At 40.4% G+C, this 19,694-nt stretch overlaps 1 protein-coding gene across 1 annotated transcript in view; it reads right to left on the bottom strand.

The window, feature by feature from the left end:
* Positions 1-19,694, bottom strand: part of ubald2 (UBA like domain containing 2) — a 39,655-nt gene that overhangs the window by 16,146 nt on the left and 3,815 nt on the right. The window contains exon 2 of the mRNA XM_008104389.3: positions 18,977-19,039. Coding sequence (XP_008102596.1) covers positions 18,977-19,039 — 63 coding nt within the window. The remainder of the gene's footprint in view (positions 1-18,976; positions 19,040-19,694) is intronic.

Raw genomic sequence — 19,694 nt, 5'->3', positions numbered from 1 at the left:
AAAAAGCTGCAACCAAGCCTTATCCTCCACAAGCTGTGGGAACCAATAATGTGTCAGGAACAGGAAGACTGAAGGTTCATCCACACTGTAGAATGAATGCAGTTGGGTACCACTTTAACTGTCATGACAAAATGCTATGGAATCCTGCAAATTATACTTCTACAAGATCTTTAGCTTTCTCTGCTAGAGTGCTGATTCTCACCAAACTAAATTTCAGGACTCCATAGCATTGAGTCAGAGCAGTTACACTGGCGTCAAACTGCATTCATTCTATAGTGTAGTTGCACCCGTAGACTGAGAGCAGCTTACCTGCAGAGTCATCTATACACATAATAAAAGTGAAAATCTGTATGTGTGTATGTGGCACGGGTGTCTTCTCACACAGATTGCCTCCGGCCTCCACAAGCAGTCTATAGTTCTCAGTGCTGAGGAGCCACCAAGTCACTCCCTCCCAGGACGTTGCAGGTTACAGTGAGAACATCCTAGTGTTCCTTTCTCTATTTACATGACCCACCCACTGCCTCTCTCTTAACCCTTCCCTACCCTTTTCTATGGCACACAGCAAACAGGAGAGGTTTGGGGAGAATTCACCATGATTTATAGGAGTTGTAGGGACTGGGATGTATACTTCACCTACAATCTAAGAGCATTCTGAACTCCACCAGTGATGGACCCAGAACTCACTTCGCACACAAACCCAACACGGCCAACTTTGCATACCAGTGGGGTTTGTGGGTGCTTGGCCTTGCCATCAGAGTGTAGTTCACCCATATTAGAACACTGAACCCAGCAAGTGATGGATCTGAACCAAAAATGGCACACAGACCCAACACGGCCAACTGAGAATACCGGCAGGGTTTGGAAAGGACTGACCCATGATTCTGGGAATTGTAGTTTACCCACATCCTCATTCATTTTTTAGTGGGAGCATTCATAAAAAACAAAAGGAAAGACTGCCTTTTTTCAAATACATACTATAACATACGACCAAACTGATATGACCTCACATCTAAAAACAAACAAGGCCTTTCTCAAATAACCTGGCATCACCAGGTCCCCAAGCTAGTTCTAAATAAACACTAACACTTCTGTGCGCACTGTTTTTCCCAACTGAACACTACCATCTCTAGCCAGGTATATAAAAAGTGTGAGTTTTGACAGATTACCTGTTTGACTTCAAGGCTTCAGTCCTTAGAACCTAAAAGTTACATACCATACCTGCTAGGGGGAAATTCTGTAAACTGTAATTCCAAGTTGTACTTATCACTCTGAAAACAGAAGAGTTCCAAGGGCAGCTAATGACTCTGAACAAAGGATGCCCCCAGGCAGAAATAGCCAGGAGATGAACCTTTCCAATGCTAATTAAGGTGATTGACTGCAACATTCACACTGGCTTTCCAACTGACAAAGAGTTCTTCTCACACCCTGGACTTCCCACAGATATATATTAACCTTCCTTGCTTAGTTTCTCCATACCTCACAACCTCTGAGGATGCCTGCCATAGATGTGGGCAAAACGTCAGCAGAGAATACTTCTGGAACATGGCCATACAGCCCGGAAAACATACAACAGCCCTGTGATCCCGGCCATGAAAGCCTTCGACAATACTTTTCTTCTGTTGCCAATTTTTACCTACAAAAGCCCAACTCATAATCCCAAACTACTCTAGCTCCCTTGCTTGCTCATTCATAAAAGGTTCTGCTTTTCTAGTCCACTAAAATTGCCCTGTTCACCTCCTCACTCTATTCCAAGATTTTCCTGTAAAAGCTGTTCCTTTTGTTTACAGCCTTTTTGTGCTTCTACCCCAGTTTCATCTTTCTATTTTATTATCTTTAACTATGAAAGTTGTGAGCTGAAATACAGTAATATATTCTACCACAAGTATTCCACTGTCTCCTGTTACGATTTGCTATTTGAATGAGCAGGCATACATCAAAGCTCCCACCTCCAATAGTTTAGATCAGAGTCTAGAAAAAATAATAATTCCAAACTGGTTCTGATGTACAGCAACACAGATTTTTTTTAAAAAAAATTATGCTTGGAGAGATGAGGGACTGCTAAGAAAATGTAATGCCAAGGCCTTTAAATTATTCCTGCAATTGTCAAATGCTACCAGCACTACCGTATTGCAATTCTGACACAGAATGTCATGAAAAATGGTTTGTTGACTTCAACGTGTTCTTAATATGGCATCAGCATAGTGCTTTAGAATAACATAACTCAATGCTTGCATGCATACACAAGCTTTTGCACCAAAGAGATTGCAAGAGACAGACAGGAGAGAGAAGGGAAAATGATAAACTCAAGTGCTTGTTCTAGCACTAACACAGGCAGGAAAATCTGATTGGCATAGAACAAAGAAAGTACACACAGACTTCAGCAGTCACAGCACTTTTGGGACAGAGAAACCTTCAAAGTGTGCTAAAGTCTATGTAGGCACCTTACTCATTTCCCCCCCATAAGTGCCCAGCACATGGCTGTCCTTATTAAATTAGAAGGAATACAAAGGTCACATCCACGAGGCAGTTCCTCTTCTTCTTTGGTCCATGTCCCGTACAGCAACTGGCCCTGACATATTCTCAACTGTTGCCTGGATGGCATGTTCAGAACTAAGAGATAAAATAATGGCCTAGCTGGGCATTGGAGCACAAGTGAAAGCAGATTTCCTGATTCCTGTCCCATGTACCTTGACTTATTTTACATTCCACAATAAATAGGAATATTTTCATATTTATATATTCATAGACATCTAAAAGGGCCTTGCTTGCTATATCCCCGTGCTTGTTGCTCATTTCCATTTACAGTAGAGTCTCACTTATCCAACATAAACGGGTCAGCAGAATGTTGAATAAGCGAATATGTTGGATAATAAGGAGGGATTAAGGAAAAGCCTGTTAAACATCAAATTAGGTTATGATTTTACAAATTCAGCACCAAAACATCATGTTATACAAAAATTTGACAGAAAAAGTAGTTCAAGTAGTAATGCTATGTAGTAATTACTGTATTTATGAATTTAGCACCAAAATATCATGATGTATTGAAAACATTGACTACAAAAATGTGTTGGATAATCCAGAATGTTGGATAAGCGAGTGTCAGATAAGTGAGACTCTACTGTATAACTATCTTCAAAAGACAAAGGATCCACATTTAGTAGTGGTTTTTAATGTGAACATGAACTGGGAAAACTGAGTTCAAACTCCTTGTCCATGGAAACCCACTGGGTGACTTTGAGCAAGCCACTTTCTCTCAGCCTCAGAGGAATGCAAAAGGCAAACACTCTCCAAATTTAAAATCTTTTAATTTTTTTTAACAATCATTGCGGAAATTACATTTTTAATCAATATCAAATACAAATCACTGGTATGATTGCTTCCCCCCCCTTCTTCTCCTTTCCCAAAATCTACACATAAATGTATACATAAAACACATAAACCTTGCCCTTCCTTCCCAGTAAAATCTCTCTGAACAAATTTTACTAAGAAAACCCAATGACAGGTTGACCGCATCACGTTGCACTAACCTGCCCAGTCCTTGAGATCTTCAGGAGAGGCCCTTATCTCGGTCCCACCTCCATCTCAAGCTCGGTTGGTGGGAACAAGAGAGTGGGCTTTCCTTCTCGGTGTCCTTCCGGCGACAAGCTAAAATATTCTTATTCAGGCAGGCTTTTAAAGATGAAGGTGTTTAAGATCTAGCCAGGGGTGTTGTGGTTTTATATGCTTTTATGGTTTTAACCTGAATTGTTTTTAATATTAATAATGTTTAATACTATTTTAATATGTGTTTATTTGTATATTTTAAGTTGTACTGTAACTTAAGTTGTACTGTAATGCTTTTAATTATGAGCCACTTTGAGTCTTCATATGGGGAGGAAAAGCGGGATATAAATAAACATAACAAGGTAGCCTTGTTGTTGTGCGTTTTCCAAGATTTCTGGCGACTCTAAGGTGGCCCTATCACAGAGGGGTTTTTTAGGAAAGATTGGGGGGGGGGGCTTTGCCTTTTTCTGAGGCTAAAAAACAAGTTTAAGGCATACTACAATCACCACCAAAGATTAGTCATTTCTTTACTTTTTCTCTCTACATTTACTTATAATAGATTTTATTCTGTTTAATCTATAAAACTATTTTCCAAGGCAGCTTTATGGATATCAATGAATACATTAAACTTTATACAAGACAAGAAAAATAAAATAAAACATGCATTGAATCAGACAAATAAAGCAGCCAGCTGGCAAACAATGCTAAAAACGGCAGATTTTTTTTAAAAAAAGCTATTAGTTGTGTTTGTGAAATTTGTACTTTTCCTTTCTACCATATGGCAGTCTAGGCAACTAAGCATGGTAAAATAACAAAGCAAAATAAGTACATTATATAGCCTGGATTGAAAAGCCTTAGTAGTATCCAGAAGGACATAAATCTCATTTTCACCTATCAGGCCCATACTTCTGAAGAAGTCACTTGGGTTGCCATAGAGAAGGTCTGAGTTTCAACAATCACTCATCTCATCTTGACTACATGGGGGGAAAAGACAACCTTCCCAAATAGTTTCAAGGAACACACATAACTAGAAATACTTTACACTCGGGAGCATGGCACAGGCACTTCTGAGTTAAGTTTAGATATGCAGAGGGAGGGAAAACAGCTGTTTTTAAAAATGGAAGGATGGGTTTCTTTGTGATACATGTCAGTTAACAATCTAAGATGACGCACAGTACAGTGATTTTTTGCCCATGCGAAATTTTAAATTGGCACTCTAACCTAAATTGGGGGACAGTCCTCCAACTGCAGAGGCCACTCTGACACATAAAAGACTGGATGTGGCAGCAGTCCCACACACTGCCAACTGATCCTTAAAAATTGGGATTACAGCTATGTAGAGTAAAAGTCACAGTGGCCAGACAGATGGCCACCACCTACCTCTTGTCTACCCCTTTTACCCCTTTCATTACGATTGCATATTGGGTAGCCCCTGTTTCGGTTTAAGGGTGAGAAACCGCAGTAGAGAGGCATCAAAGGAGGTGCTGGAATTATGTAGCCCTCCAGGCGTTGTTAAACTGAAATTCCCAGCATTTCTCACTCTTGACTACACTGGCCATGGTTCATGGAGGCAGCCATTTTTCAACACCTGGAGAATCACGTGATTCTGATTTAAGGCAGCTCTATCATGGAACTTTTTTAGCAACATTTGTTTAGGAGGGGATTGCCATTGCCTCCCTTTGTGGTTGAGAGTGTGACTTGCGTACGGTCACTTAGTGGATTTCTAAAGATGCAAATATGTGTCTCCAGAGCTGTAGTCTAACACTCAAACCATTATACTTCACTGGATCTCATTCAATGTAAGCCACTGCTGATTATGAAGGGGAGGTGTTAAGTAATTGCTGGCAGATAGTTGTCACCAGCAGTAAAGAATCTAATTGTGAATAGCCAACATGGCAGAGCATTTTATAGAAACAAGGTCTACAAGCCTCAGATTCTCAAAAGAATTTTGAGAATTTTAAAATGCCGTCTTACCGCATTTCCAGACTTCTGTCCCTCCACATGCATAGCTACTCATATTTAATATTTGCACTGGAAGAACAAAGACTTGCATACCTACATTTTAAAATCCATGTTCTTAATATTTTTATCCCACATTCCCAGTTGCTCAGGGTTGCTTCTATGGCTCTTGCCTGTTTTTTTCCTCACAACAAATGGTACGGAATATTAGGCTAAGAGATAATGAGAGGCCCAAGCTTTCCTGGTAGGCTTTCCTAGTAAGTATTTGCAAACTAGTCAAATTGTATCAGTTTTGAACCAGGAAAATCTAAAATTTGGTGGCATGTTGCTTAGGCAACAACATACAGCAGTAGAGTAGTCCCAATTGTAGTAGACCCAAAAAATAACTGAATGACAAGTCAACACTACAGTACATCCTACTGATTCAACAAGTCTACTTTAGTCAGGACTAATAATGGGATTTAGGCCTATACACACTAATCATGGAATGAAACAGTCTGGTGAAGTCTGAGCATTGAACCAGGCATTTGAGGAAAGGGTTTGAATCCCCCTCGGCCATTGAAACCCACTGGATCATCCCTCAACCTCAGAGGAAGAAAAAGGCAAACTCCCTCTCAACAGATTTTGCCAAGAAAAACCCATCTGAGGGCTGCATAAGTTGGAAACAGCTTGAACACAAACGATCATGGAAAGCTGTGTCAAGTTCTTGGTCCTCACCAATGGAAGTCTCTCTCATTCTCTTCCTTCTTCTTGCCCACGATCTTAATGTAGCAGTTCTGCAGTTACTGTCAGACACTGTCAAAACCTTTCCAAACTTATTTAGTCAGGAACCACAAAGTTACTTAAATGAAATAACAGCATATGAATGAACTAACTTATATTTTTGGAACCATGAGGAGAAACTAGTAATGATTCCTAAATGAATTTGGACTGACCCTTCCTGTATTAGTTTAACCTCATAAGAAAATAGGCCTGCATACAGAGTTCCGGGACACACTGCAGCCCCCCCCCCCCCCCCAATCCCTTTCTGTGTTCAAAAAGCCAGGAAATGTGTTTAGCTTAAGCAACCTATCAATGAAAACTCTAGAGAACTTACTGGTATTTCAATCTCTTATTAGCTAGATGCCTAAACTCCAAAGACATATAGCCAGTGGGAAGAATGGAGGAAGGGGAAAGCGAAAGCATTAAATGTGTTTTGAAATCCACAGAGAAATAGAACCTCCATTTCCACGTGTTTAGTTTCTTGGATGCTATTATTTTTCTACTATTGTTGCTGCTATTAACTACTAGTAGTAATATTGTGGCTTTGACTAAGGTGGAAGGGAAACCAAGACTTATCAGAGACAGTAGAAATCGGTGAATGCAGGGAAGTAGACAAATGAAGGTTTTGTGGGTGATGAACTGGCCCCAAGCAAGGATGTCTGGAGTGGGTCGCCCCAGCAAATTCAGCATGCAGAATTATAGGAAGAAGTCAAGCTCTCACTCCATATCTGTCCTTCAGAATACAGGTGGAATTGCATTTTGTTCTCCTTGCTTCCCAAATAGCAAACAGACAGGATTGAAGAAGGCAGAGCCGCAGAAGAGCAGCCAAAGGTCAAAAGGTTCTATCTGTGGCTATCTAAAAGCAGGATACAGGCATCATGTTGTTGTGGTTTACAGCAAGGTTTGGAATCCAGATGCCACAACTCCCAGCATTCCTCACAATTGGCTGTAATGACTAGAGTAACATCTGTAAGGACCCATGGTCCTTACACCAGATTTAGGATTTGCCTGAACTGTGGCAGAAAAATCTGATGTAAATCTACTGTAGGCAACACATAATTTTCATCTTATCTCATTTCCAGATTTCTGTCCCTCAATATGCATGGCTATTCATATTGAATATGTTGATGGGAACAAAGGCTTGTACACCTATGTTTTAAAATCCATGTTTTTCACATTTTTATCCCACTCTTCCTCCCAGTTGCTCAGGGTTGCATCTATGGCTGTTGCCTGTTTTTTTTTTTCCTCACACAATAAATGGTAAGGTATATTAGGCTAAGAGAAAATGAGAGGCCCATGCTTTCCTAGTAAGCTTTTGTGGCTGACTGCAGCCTTGAACACATCCTAAATGGATACATCAAATTGGGCCTTCATGTTCATGAACTTTAAGCACCCAGAAACAAAGTAGGTAAAAAACAAATTTATAAAATATGAAAACAGATTTCAGAATTTTTAAAGCTTTTTCAATGCAGCAATGTAGAAGTATTATTTTCATTATCTAGCTTTTATGAGGTAAGATTTTTGTAAGTTGTAGCCTAAAGTAGTGTTTGCAGTAAACCCTTCCAGGCCAAATTTTCTCTACTAAACATTCACACTGCCTCACAAAGACAATGAGTGACCAAGGCAAACTTCAACCCAGGAGCTGCCTGAAGGTCCTCGGGAAGTGAATAGATGCTACTCCACCAAAGGAGACACCAATAGTTGCTACTTCTACCAGAAATCCCACATCGTTGTCGTTGTCTCACTCGTTCAGTCGTTTTCGACTCTTCGTGACCTTGTGGACCAGTCCATGCCAGAGCTTCCTGTCGGCCGTCGCCGCCCCCAGTTCCTTCAAGGACAAGCCAGTCACTTCAAGGACTGGTCCATCCATCTCGCCCTTAGTCGGCCTCTCTTCCTTTTTCCTTCCATTTTCCCCAGCATCATGATCTTCTCCAAGCTTTCCTGTCTTCTCATGATGTGGCCAAAATACTTCAACTTTGCCTCTAATATCCTTCCCTCCAGTGAGCAGTCGGGCATTATTTCCTGGAGGATGGACTGGTTGGATCTTCTTGTGATCCAAGGCACTCTCAGGATTTTCCTCCAGCACTAAAGTTCAAAAGCGTCTTATCTTCCTTCGCTCAACCTTCCTTATGGTCCAGCTCTCGCAGCCATAGGTTACTATGGGGAATACCATTGCTTTGACTATGCGGACCTTCGTTGCCAGTGTGATGTCTCTGCTTTTCAGTATTTTATCGAGGTTGGCCATTGCTCTCCTCCCAAGAAGTAGACATCTTCTGATTTCCTGGTTGCAGTCTGCATCTGCAGTGATCTTCACGCCTAGAAATATAAAGTCTGTCACTGGCTCCACATTTTCTCCCTCTATTTTGCCAGTTGTCAATCGGTCTGGTTGCCATGATCTTGGTTTTCTTGATGTTTAACTGCAGCCCAGCTTTTGCACTTTCTTCTTTCACCTTGGTGATAAGGCTCCTCAGCTCTTCCTCACTTTCAGCCATCCGAGCAGTATCATCTGCATACCTAAGGTTGTTAATGTTTCTTCCAGAAATTTTAACTCCAGCCTTGGATTCGTCAAGCCCCGCACGTCGCATGATGCGTTCTGCGTACAAGTTGAATAGGTAGGGCGATAGTATACAACCCTGCCGTACTCCTTTCCCAATCTTGAACCAGTCTGTAGTTCCGTGGTCTGTTCCCACAGCATATCAAATGAGTGCTCTGCTGGCTTCATTCTACCAGTGAAATTGAGTTGGACCAGTGATGGTCCAGTGAAAGTGATGGACCAGGGCCTCTTAAGGGCGGACATGCGACGTCTATGGCCACAGTCCCATTGTTTCTTCAAAAGGTCCACAGAGACAATGGGACTTTACTCGACGTTGCCAACCACACCTTTATCCTGGTGGCTCACACATCTGACAAAATGACCCAGAAAGCTTATAAAAATGAAATGTGTTGATCTTTTAAAGTGTCACAACAAATTGGTGTTTTTACAATGAAGGCTGGTGAAGGTAAAGAAGAAAGAGCCACTCCCGACCTTCCATTCCATATGTAGCAAATGGGTGAAAAACGAACATTACAACAGGGCTGACAAGCCACTTCCAAGAGAATAACATCATTCAGGATTTCCTAAATTCACAAGCACCCGTTTTGAATGCTTTAGAATACAATTATTGATCACTTCAGATCTGAACAACTAGAGAATCAGATTGCAAACCGAGTTCTCAAACACAAAACATTTTTACTTTCAAAGAAATTCATTTAGTTCTCATTCCATGGGAGTTCTAATCATTGTGTTGATTACTATCAACTTCTAGATGTGAATAAGGTCTAGGAAACTGGTCTACAAGCAATCATCTTGTTAACTGCTCTTGCATAAATATGCATGTGGGAGAAAGGGACAGAAACCTGTATTGTGAAATGAAATACAATTTATGAGCTTTGCTCATATAATTAACTACTAATTATTGTCTCAATCCCCGAGCAAGAATAAGCTGTGCATGATTTTCTAAAAGTACATTAGTGTGTTTGTATACAGGTGCGTGCCATGACTTATTTTGACTAGAGTGAGGCCTTGAATCTACTAGATTAGATGTTGATTCGCCATTTAACAACTGATTGAATGGAATGCTTCTGCGCAAGTGAACACTAATCAATAGGATGCCAGCTCCTGTGTACGTTGCATTTTTATTTTGTATGCATATAAGAAGTATATAGCATGTATATATGAAGCTGGCTTCCTCATAAACAATCACATCTAGCATAGTCTACTGATGTTAAGTCTCATGTTTGGGACTACAGCTTCTATCAGCCCCAGACAGAATGACCAATGATAACTGATGTTGTAAGTTGTAGTCAAAGATGCATGGCAGGCAACAAATTGAGGAATGCAGGCTGACTGGCAGCTGATCTCCAGGTATTCAAGCAAAGACCCCTGCCCAGCCTGCTACCCAACCACAGATGACATGAAATCAGTGGGGGAGGGGGCTTCCTTCATGGAAAGAAAAGACTATCAAGAAGCCAGTCCAGAAATTTTCAACTGATTTGGAGGGGCATTTCAGGGGTCCTTGGATACTCTTGGGAATGGAGGAAGCAAACTGCTAGATTTGAATGGTTTTGAGCTCACTGAGAATTTTTTCAGTGAAAAGGTGCCAAAGGAATCAGTACAAATATATATATTGAAATAGGGGGGGGGGGGTGTTCCTGTGGAGTCACTATGGTTTCAGGCCCATGAACCGCACTGTGCTCACACATGTTTTAAGCAGTGGATTAGATCGACGATGAAGCTTCAATATGAACAACACAAACTTGGTTCCCTATGTGGCTACAGGGAATAGGTCCTCCTTTGTCCCACTGGGTATTAAGGGCTGAAGCAGAGCTTCACTCACATTTCCTTGAACACAAACACGTTGTGTGAACCAGACGTGCTTATCAAAGTAATGCAAATCACCGAGAAATCTACCATAAATCTACAAACTTTCAGCTTGCAACCACTTTAATCAGGACTCTTTCTTGAAAGTGGAAAGGATGCTGACAATGGGATGGTAGCATGCCAATTGTTTAGTTGGGGATAATATTTAATTTTAAATGTAATTTTAATTGGATAAATATTTATTACATCTTAACATATTTGTGACACAAAAATTTAATTGTTTTTAAATTTTGTATGTCATGTTTTCAAATTTATTGGGTTGTGTCATATTATCCTAAGCCGCTTTGAGTCCCCACAGGGAGAAATGCATGGTAGAAATAAAGTTAATAAATAAAATATATAAAAAGATTAAGGCAGTTTCTCCTGACCTGCTGCACTCCACATATGCTGCCTAAGGGTTCATGGGAGTTGCAATTCACCTCATCTGGAGACCACCACTGAAAGTACAGTAGTAAAAACTACTACATGTCTTTGATTCTAAGACACACTCCACCCCCATATATATACATCTATCTAAAAATGTGGGAGTGTCTTAGAAATGTGGCTGATTCTGTTGGAGGTACTGAGATTGGTGTGCGTCTTACAAATAACGCCGTTTTAAAATCAAAGAAATATGGTATGTCTTCTTTAAAGTGAATTACAAGCTCCTAATACACCATCATACTGTTTTTAATCCCAGACCGCTTCTCTTAATTTCTCTCACTCTGGACCTCAGCAGAAACCTTAAAACATTTGAGAGGAGGGAATAAGGAGAGAGAAATCAACATTACTCTAGATAAAGTTTTTTTTAAAGGAATGTCTTTATGTATCTGGGGAAATACATTAATATACTGGTTGGCAAAAAGGGGAAGAAACCACAAAGCCAATCATGACTTGGAACATTCATTCCCCCATTAATGCGTAACCAGTTTTAAAGAGATAAAAGGGGAGGGGTGATCACAGATATTTGCAATAGACAGGAAATCCTTTGTTTGCAATCTCTATAAAACTGCCCCAAGTGAATGCAGGAACTGTAAACTCTTTTAATGTTTGGCAGTTGGAAGAAACATTCCAGAACATATAAGAATGGGCCCTGCTGTCTGCATACAGTTGTGGTGCCATTAGGTTTGGCTTAAATCTGTGTCAGACACAGTTTTATGAATAAATTTAAAGCCCTGGCAATCTGCATGCTAATTATGGAAACAAAAATAAAATAAAATACCAAAATCAGATGAAGACATTTCCTTTGGTGGTTGAATTTGCTTATATTTAGTGCTTTGGTTGTTTTTAAAAGTGGTTTAGAACTATAAATTAATACTGATGTGTTACTTTCTTTTTAAAAGATACATGCATAGGGATCAAAGAAAGGAGGCCAGAAGTGGATTTGCCAGCAATATGTGCAGAAGGGCACACAGCACCAAGGACTGGATATAAAACAGATTAAACAGGCTAAGCTCCCTTTAGCAGTCAGGCACTGAACTAGACCTCCCTGCTGTGAGCTAAGCATTTCAAACACCTTAAATCAAACCTGAAATCCTACTTGCCTCTTCTAGACTCCTTACTGAGCTACAGAAGGGACTGCACAAGATGAAAGGGCCATGAATATTCTGGGTTGACTTGGGGTTTGGCTATTATTAACTGAACCCCCTGGTGTTCACTGAAACGCTATTCAACACCACTGTGCAAAAGGACATGCTCACCTCTCCTTTACCCTGCCAACATTTCTGCCAAAGAACAAACCCCCTTCCCCATCATGGATTGGGCTGTGGGACTGGATTGGAGACAGCTACTATTCATCATATACCAGGAGAGAAACATCGCTGGACTACAAGCCTCAGTATTCTTCACCAATGGCTGGGGCTGATAAAACTTACAGGCTGGCAACAACCAAAAAACATTTTGACATTTTGGAATACGATTCTCATCGGGACTTGCTAGTGATAAAGGATTACAGTTAGTTCCAAATATAAGAACTTACTCCACCTCACACTAAGAGAAACTCTCTAGGAGAGAAGTGCCTCCAGACGCTAGATTTCCATCATCCTCATATCAGTGTAGTAAGTAGAGAAGGCATTTCACCATTTTGTCAACTATTATAGTATCTGGGTTTTCTGAAGAAAGCAGAACTTGAAATTTTTAAAATGCTGTAAATCAAGAGCCTCTCATACTATCAAATATGTTAGACTATTCATTATTTTTGCCCCAGATGTGCCATGGACCTGTCCCATACTTGTGCCCAGTGTCTACAACAATTCATTGAAATCTTGAGACCAGCAGCCAATGGCTCTTGGAGACTAGCACTGATCCAGGGACCACCACTTTGACTAGTAATGTATGATACAACATTACCTTATTTGCATGTTTGGATTAAATGATGTGTGATAACTGTCATAACTGATATATTTTTGGGTCAGCAGTTTAACTGCCTTTTATTGATATATTGCTGTAGTACCTTCAACTTCACTTGCTCATGCTCCAAACTATTTATCATTTCCATGTCATAATTGAAGAAAATTCTATTCAATACAGATAACTATTTTAGTTCACTAAAAGACTGACTACAGGACAATAGTCCAGACAATTATGGATAAATATTTAAGAGAGTATGTAAAAATGTCCACCCTACATGTCTGCACTCTTGCTATTGGATTCCGGGCAGATATCTTTCCCAGGACTACCCAGAGATGACAGATATTGAACATACATCTTCCTGTGCTCCACACCAGGGCTATTTAAAATGGTGGTCCCTGGACTACTGCTGACTCCTCTGAGCCTTTGGCTGTCAATCCCTGGAAAGTTTATAGGAAAGAAACAAATGTATCCAATGGGCAAACTTTAGTGCCAGTCCTTGGTGTACTAGTGTTTGCCAGTCCCCAACATAAGCCCACTGCTTCTTAAACTGTGCACCCCAACCCCAAATGGGGTCCCCTTAGCTCAATATTGGGGGGGGGGGTGTCACAAAAATTGGCTACATTAAACGGTTTCTGATCACAAATCCATTAGTAACAAGGTGCAGTGATTACAATGGGCTCTGCACAAAATGCTTCAGTTGTATGCCACAAAAAGGGAAATCAGGCTGTTTAACAAGTCATGCAAATACCGATTTATTATCAGTAAATGTTTGATTGTTATACCTATACCTGCCATAAAAATGGCAGAAAGGGATCACAAGTGGAAAAGGTTTGAGAAACCCTGCTCTACACCACTGCTCTTGTATTTTCTGGATGCCCATCTTGCTTTCAATTTAGAAACCTGCAATTACAGTAGATTAAGATTCCATCATCCATCTATGATTTACAGTAGAGTCTCACTTATCCAAGCTAAACGGGCTGGCAGAAGCTTGGATAAGCGAATATCTTGGATAATAAGGAGGGATTAAGGAAAAGCCTATTAAACATCAAATTAGGTTATGATTTTACCAATTAAGCACCAAAACATGTTTTCCAACAAATTTGACAGAAAAAGCAGTTCAATACGCAGTAATGCTATGTTGTAATTACTGTATTTACGAATTTAGCACCAAAATATCACGATATATTGAAAACATTGACTACAAAAAATGGCTTGGATAATCCAGAAACTTGGATAAGCGAGGCTTGGATAAGTGAGACTCTACTGTATTATCAAAGAGAATCCTGTAAGGTATACATTACAATACTTAGCTGCAACGGTGCATTTTTAACTCCATGGTCAAATTGGGGCAGATACACGCCATAAACAGTGACTGTGCTGGTGCTCCAAAGGAAAAGTATTCCAGCTGAGCAATAGCCAGTAAAGGTGAGGATAACAATGCACTCAATACTGGAGAGCACTTGGGCTGCAGCATCAGAGCCCTAGTAAATTCTGAGGTGCACACCCTTATTATAATAGTCCTCATGACGACACTCCCCAATAATATCTCAAAAATGCAACTGAATTTATCTTTCTGACATTTCTTGCAGATTTCATTTCCATCAGGGTCAGTTCTTCTATAAAGCTATCAGGTTTTTCCCACTCAAGAGCAAACCCTTGATGGTTTTGGATGATGACAGAGACAATGCTAAGCATCGTGTTACTAGCAAAATCCACATCTTCTGCAACAACAATGTGGACTATACTTTAAACCAGAGTTTACAAAGGAGTTGGAGAGGTGGCAAATGAAATCACATCCCTTCCTGATCTCTTGGGCTTCAACCTTGGGAACTCCGCTACATCCAAAGGCTTGAACCCTACAGACCAGGAATGGGCAAACTTCAGCCCTTCAGATGTTTGGGACTTCAACTACCAGCTATTAGGAATTGTGGGGGTTGAAGACAACATCTGGAGGGCTGGAGTTTGCTCATGTCTGCTATAGACAGATAGCCCATGATGGTAAAGTGGTCCTGAGTTGGCAAGACTTGGTAGCTTTACAGAAGAACTGGTCCTGATGGAAATAAAAACTGCAAGAAATGTCAGAAATATAAACTCGGCTGCATTTGTGAGATGTACTTTGGTGGTATCACTATTGGGACTTGCCTCTCAGAATATACAGATACCCTACTGCTAAAGCCCAAAGCCAACATTGAGTGCCGAAAGGAAATTCCTGCCCCCTCACTACAAGCTCTTTTAGCCACAACCTGATGGGAGCTATAATCCATAAACATATTCTACCCCTGCTTTCACTCAGGGGTTAAGAGGCCTGCTTGATTTCATTACCTCCAGGAAACAGGTTCTGGGTCGCAGCCACTATTTTAAAGATAATATCACTTTTCAACATGGCCACCATTCTGCAATCCTAAGTACAGAACATAGTGGCACTCAATACCAATCCCTGAGGTTTCAAAGTTACAAGGAGACATGAAAGTCAGTAAGTTCTCTGTATTTGCTGGGCCTCGGGAAGGGGATGGGCTAGAATTCCTTGCCAGTCACATGGGAAGCTACTCAAGGACACTGCACTGAAGTTTTCAAGCACACACTGTCGAACACAAGGGATCTACTTTCACATTCAGGCTTAAAAGAGCATGCTTAAATTAGATCCTTGGCCACAGGGCGTGTGTGCTTACAAACATTGCAGTGGCATATAAATCACGATTACTAGCTGGTACATCTCTCTCTTATCCTTCGCATTCTAAATCTTAAATATCTGTGATTACAGTGGGGAGCCCTCCACATTTTGGCGGCTCAGGAACACCTGATTCCTATGAAAATAGAATATATATGTGTGTGTGTGTGTGTGTGTGTATCTCTAGACCCCCAAACTTTAACTCTTAATACTGTTAACTATATTTAACACACCTGAGTCTGTAATTTTTGGCAAAAGCCTTCAAAACTCAAAAATATTCCCATTTAACTACAAATAGCAAACTTGTGAATAATGAAAGATGCTTGACTATATATCACACAAACCTCAGCAAATATGAGACCCCATCAGAGGAAAGAACTTAAAACAACTCTGAACTTCAAATACAATATAAAAATGAATAATTACTCATACAAAGAAAAAAATGTTCAGTAACCCTTATGGGAGAGAAAATATTCTGTAAAAAGGAGTTTCTCCTGAAAAGTTACTTTGGATCAAAGAACTGGTAAATTCCAGTCTGAAGGGGAAAGTGCTGATTAAAGCTTTTACATAATATAGGGTGTTTTTCAAGACAGGAATCAAAACAAAAGAGATCTTTAACCCACAGTTATAGCCTTGGCCAAAACAAATAGAAATAGTTTTCTAAAAACATGGCAATTCTCAATCTTTGTTTAGAACACAAAGAGAAGTTGAGTTCTCCAATGAATACATTTCCTGCTCTTATTAATATTTCTATAACTCTTGTTATGGTTCAGGGGCTTTGGAGCAGTATTTATATCCCCCCCCTTCCAAAAAAATGATAAGGCACATGATTTGTACACAAAGCCCTCTTGCTTAATTTCTGTTATCCTCTGTTCAAATAATCAGGTAGCAGTTGATAGGAAATACACACATACATACAATCTCTGACTGAGATCCTAGAGAGCTGCTGCAAGTCAAAGTAGATCACACTGAGCTGGATGGACAAAAAGCCTGATCTAATGTAGGGCAGCCTCCTGTGTTCCTAAAGAACACGGTAAAGTAGGTCATACTCACTCTACAGAAATGGAAACACAGAGAGACTGGAATTTGCCCAAGTAACTCAGCAAATGGATGAACAGACTGCCATTTGGGTCCTGGCCACCTAGTCGTCAACTTAGAAGTGATGTTCTTTTCTCACATTAGTACACAAGGAGTAAATATATGCAGTTGTGATGTGTGAAAGCCACATGTTGTACATGCCATGTGTACATGAGGCAGTATTGAGATTTTCACAAAATTCAGAAATTACAGGACTGACACGTTTTGTCACCCTGCCTAGAAAAATCATAAACAGCCTCTGTAACAGGACCAAAAAAGTACCACTATAGATACTATAGGTTTTTTGCCTTTTTTGTTCCACAGATCCCTTTGCCAGTCCAGAGAAAACTATTCTCACAATGTAGCAGCAGATAGTTCCATGACACTCAACATCAGCATATCTTTAAATTAAATTTTAATTTGCACACAGCAGGACTGTGACCCTGTGCGACTAGCATCAGGTCTAACAATCACTTGTAATTTCAAAGTATAGATGAGGGCAATTTGTGAGATCAACAACTGTAACATAATATGAAATGAATACTGTAATGTATTGCATACATTCATAAGTGAAGGAAATGCTAGATTTCCGTTAGAGATCAGAGAAAATAAAATTATAAATTGATTTCCCCCCAATTTAAGCTCATGGACCCCCTGAAATTGTTCTACAGATACCTAGTTAATAAACCTTGCCATAGACAATTGTGCTTTCAATCACATCCTAATTTTTGGGACTAATACTTTCAGCACTTTTCATCATTGGCTATGCAGGCTAGGGCTGCTAGGAGTTGCCGTCTGAACTTTTTGAAGACTACACAATTCCCACTTTGCTTTAAGTGAAAGGCTTATGTAGGCACATAGATAGGCAGTGACTTCAACGTTGCAGCACACACTTCTCAGCCAAGTGTCCCCCTTGAGAATGAATGTGTAAGATCCTGTAAGTGAGAGTGTGAACCCCATAACGTGGTAAATATTTAATCATTTCTCTGTTAAGGTCTATTCTTAAATAAGGTGCATGTCAATATGTATTTTAGGGTTCTCTGATAAAGCTGCTGGATATTGCTATTCTTTAAAACTAACTTGGTTATTCAAGATATTTTACATTTCCAGTTGTACAAAGTCTGTATCTGCATTCACACTTTAATAAAGTTTTAACAAAGAAACAATACATATATTTGGATTGAGGTTAGCCTGAATTAGCATTAAAAAGATGCTTAAATGGCGTACCTAAAGGCAAAACCTTGTTTAAGCTGCAGCTATTCCAATAAATCTAGGATTACTTTCTTGACAAGCCACAAAGTGAAAGCATTGCTAAAATTTACCTATACTGGAAGGCACTAGCAAGCAAAGGTTGGAAATCGCAGTTACACTCAAGTAGAAAACTTCTCAAGACTGAAAAAAGTCTGCAGTCTGAGCAGGAGGCACACGGCATTAAAATCCCATGCTTTCTTCTTTTTCACAATGTCTTTAACAATAGCCAAGACTATGAAAAAGCAAAGCTGAGGTTTAGCCTATATCTGCTATGTTCCTTGGATAGTGTTGGTTTACTTTCATTAAAAAAATCTTCCTTTGCTTGACAAAGGAGCTTGCCCTCAGCCAAGGTCATGTAAAGTTTTGCTCAAGTTGTCGAAACGTGCCAAGGAAGGGGGAAAACCCCAAAAGCTTCTCTGAATGCCTTCCTTTCCTCCAACCTTACAGGATTTGAAGTTATTAAACAGCTTGAGGAAAAAATAGCGAGGTGGATTCATGGAAGCAGGAAGGGGAGGGGGAAGGGAGCGAAAGCAGAAGTCCCTGTTTGCTGGCAGACATTTTGGCTCTTGTTTACATTTGCAGTCTGTGTGTTTCTCTTGTTGCAGAGCAATATGGCTGTCTGAAGAGCTGACAGCTTTGAATGCACAGCCACTGCTGGCTGCAGGCTCAGGTTCCCCTCCCAGTATCAAAGGTTGTGTAAAATTATGCAGACACTGCACATACACGGAGGCAAGGAGTTTCTCCCTCCTTATTTACATGGTTTGATGGATCCTCGAAAGGCGGCTTAGAGGAGTGTAGTACGGGAAAGGGACCCAAGAGCAGCTTTGGTACGAGGAACAGAAACGTCACTGTAAAAACAGAGGGCAAACACAGGGGCAAATGTCCCTTCATCCCAGAAGAAAAGAAGCGGGCAGAAAATATACTGTGAAGCACAGCACTAACTGAACAAGTTTGGAGCTACTTACCATTTGGTGATGGTGGTGGGTGTTGGGAATGTTGGTTTCTTGGAAAAAAGCACTCAAAGCCGTCTATGTTTAAAAGACAAACAAAACACAAGGCGACTGTTAGAGCCCCAAGGGAAAAGTTGGAGGGCAAAGAGGGAAAAGAAAAGATGTGGGGGGTTTTGCACAAAGAGAACAATAAAAACAACAACAAAGATCTCGACACACGTTTGTTCCTCTTCATCCAACATCTCCACTCTATCCAAATAAGTTGACAAACAAGAGGCAAGGTGGAACTTTTCATCATGCATCAGGGACACTGATAGAAATCTCAATTCTTCCCCCACTCACTTCAAAAAGGGGGGGGGGGGAGTACTAGAAAGAGAAGCCAGAGGAAAAGCCAAAATACAATATCTCCCTCACATCAGGCTCAGCACCCCCAATACCTCCCCCTTCAGGCAAGTGATTCAAAATTATTTAAAGTAAACAACAACAAAAACCCAACTTCAAGGGTTTTTAAAAATCAGACCCCTCCCCAACTTTAAAATCAGACCCCTCCCCAAGCAAGAATGTTGGTTTAGTTTCCAAAACAGGTTTGGGGGGGGGGGATAACCGACTTCAGGTAATGCAGGGAGGAGGGGAGAGAAATCCACTAACTTTCCTGTGTGGGAAGAACACAATAACACAACGGAAGTGGACAAAGACACTTATCTCGTATGTTGTTGCCAAGGGGGGAAACAGC

This window comes from Anolis carolinensis, chromosome 2, assembly GCF_035594765.1.
Source record: "Anolis carolinensis isolate JA03-04 chromosome 2, rAnoCar3.1.pri, whole genome shotgun sequence".
NCBI lineage: Eukaryota > Metazoa > Chordata > Lepidosauria > Squamata > Dactyloidae > Anolis > Anolis carolinensis.
The sequence above is the reverse complement of the archived record's forward strand: the minus strand, read 5'-3'. Positions and strand labels throughout refer to the sequence as shown.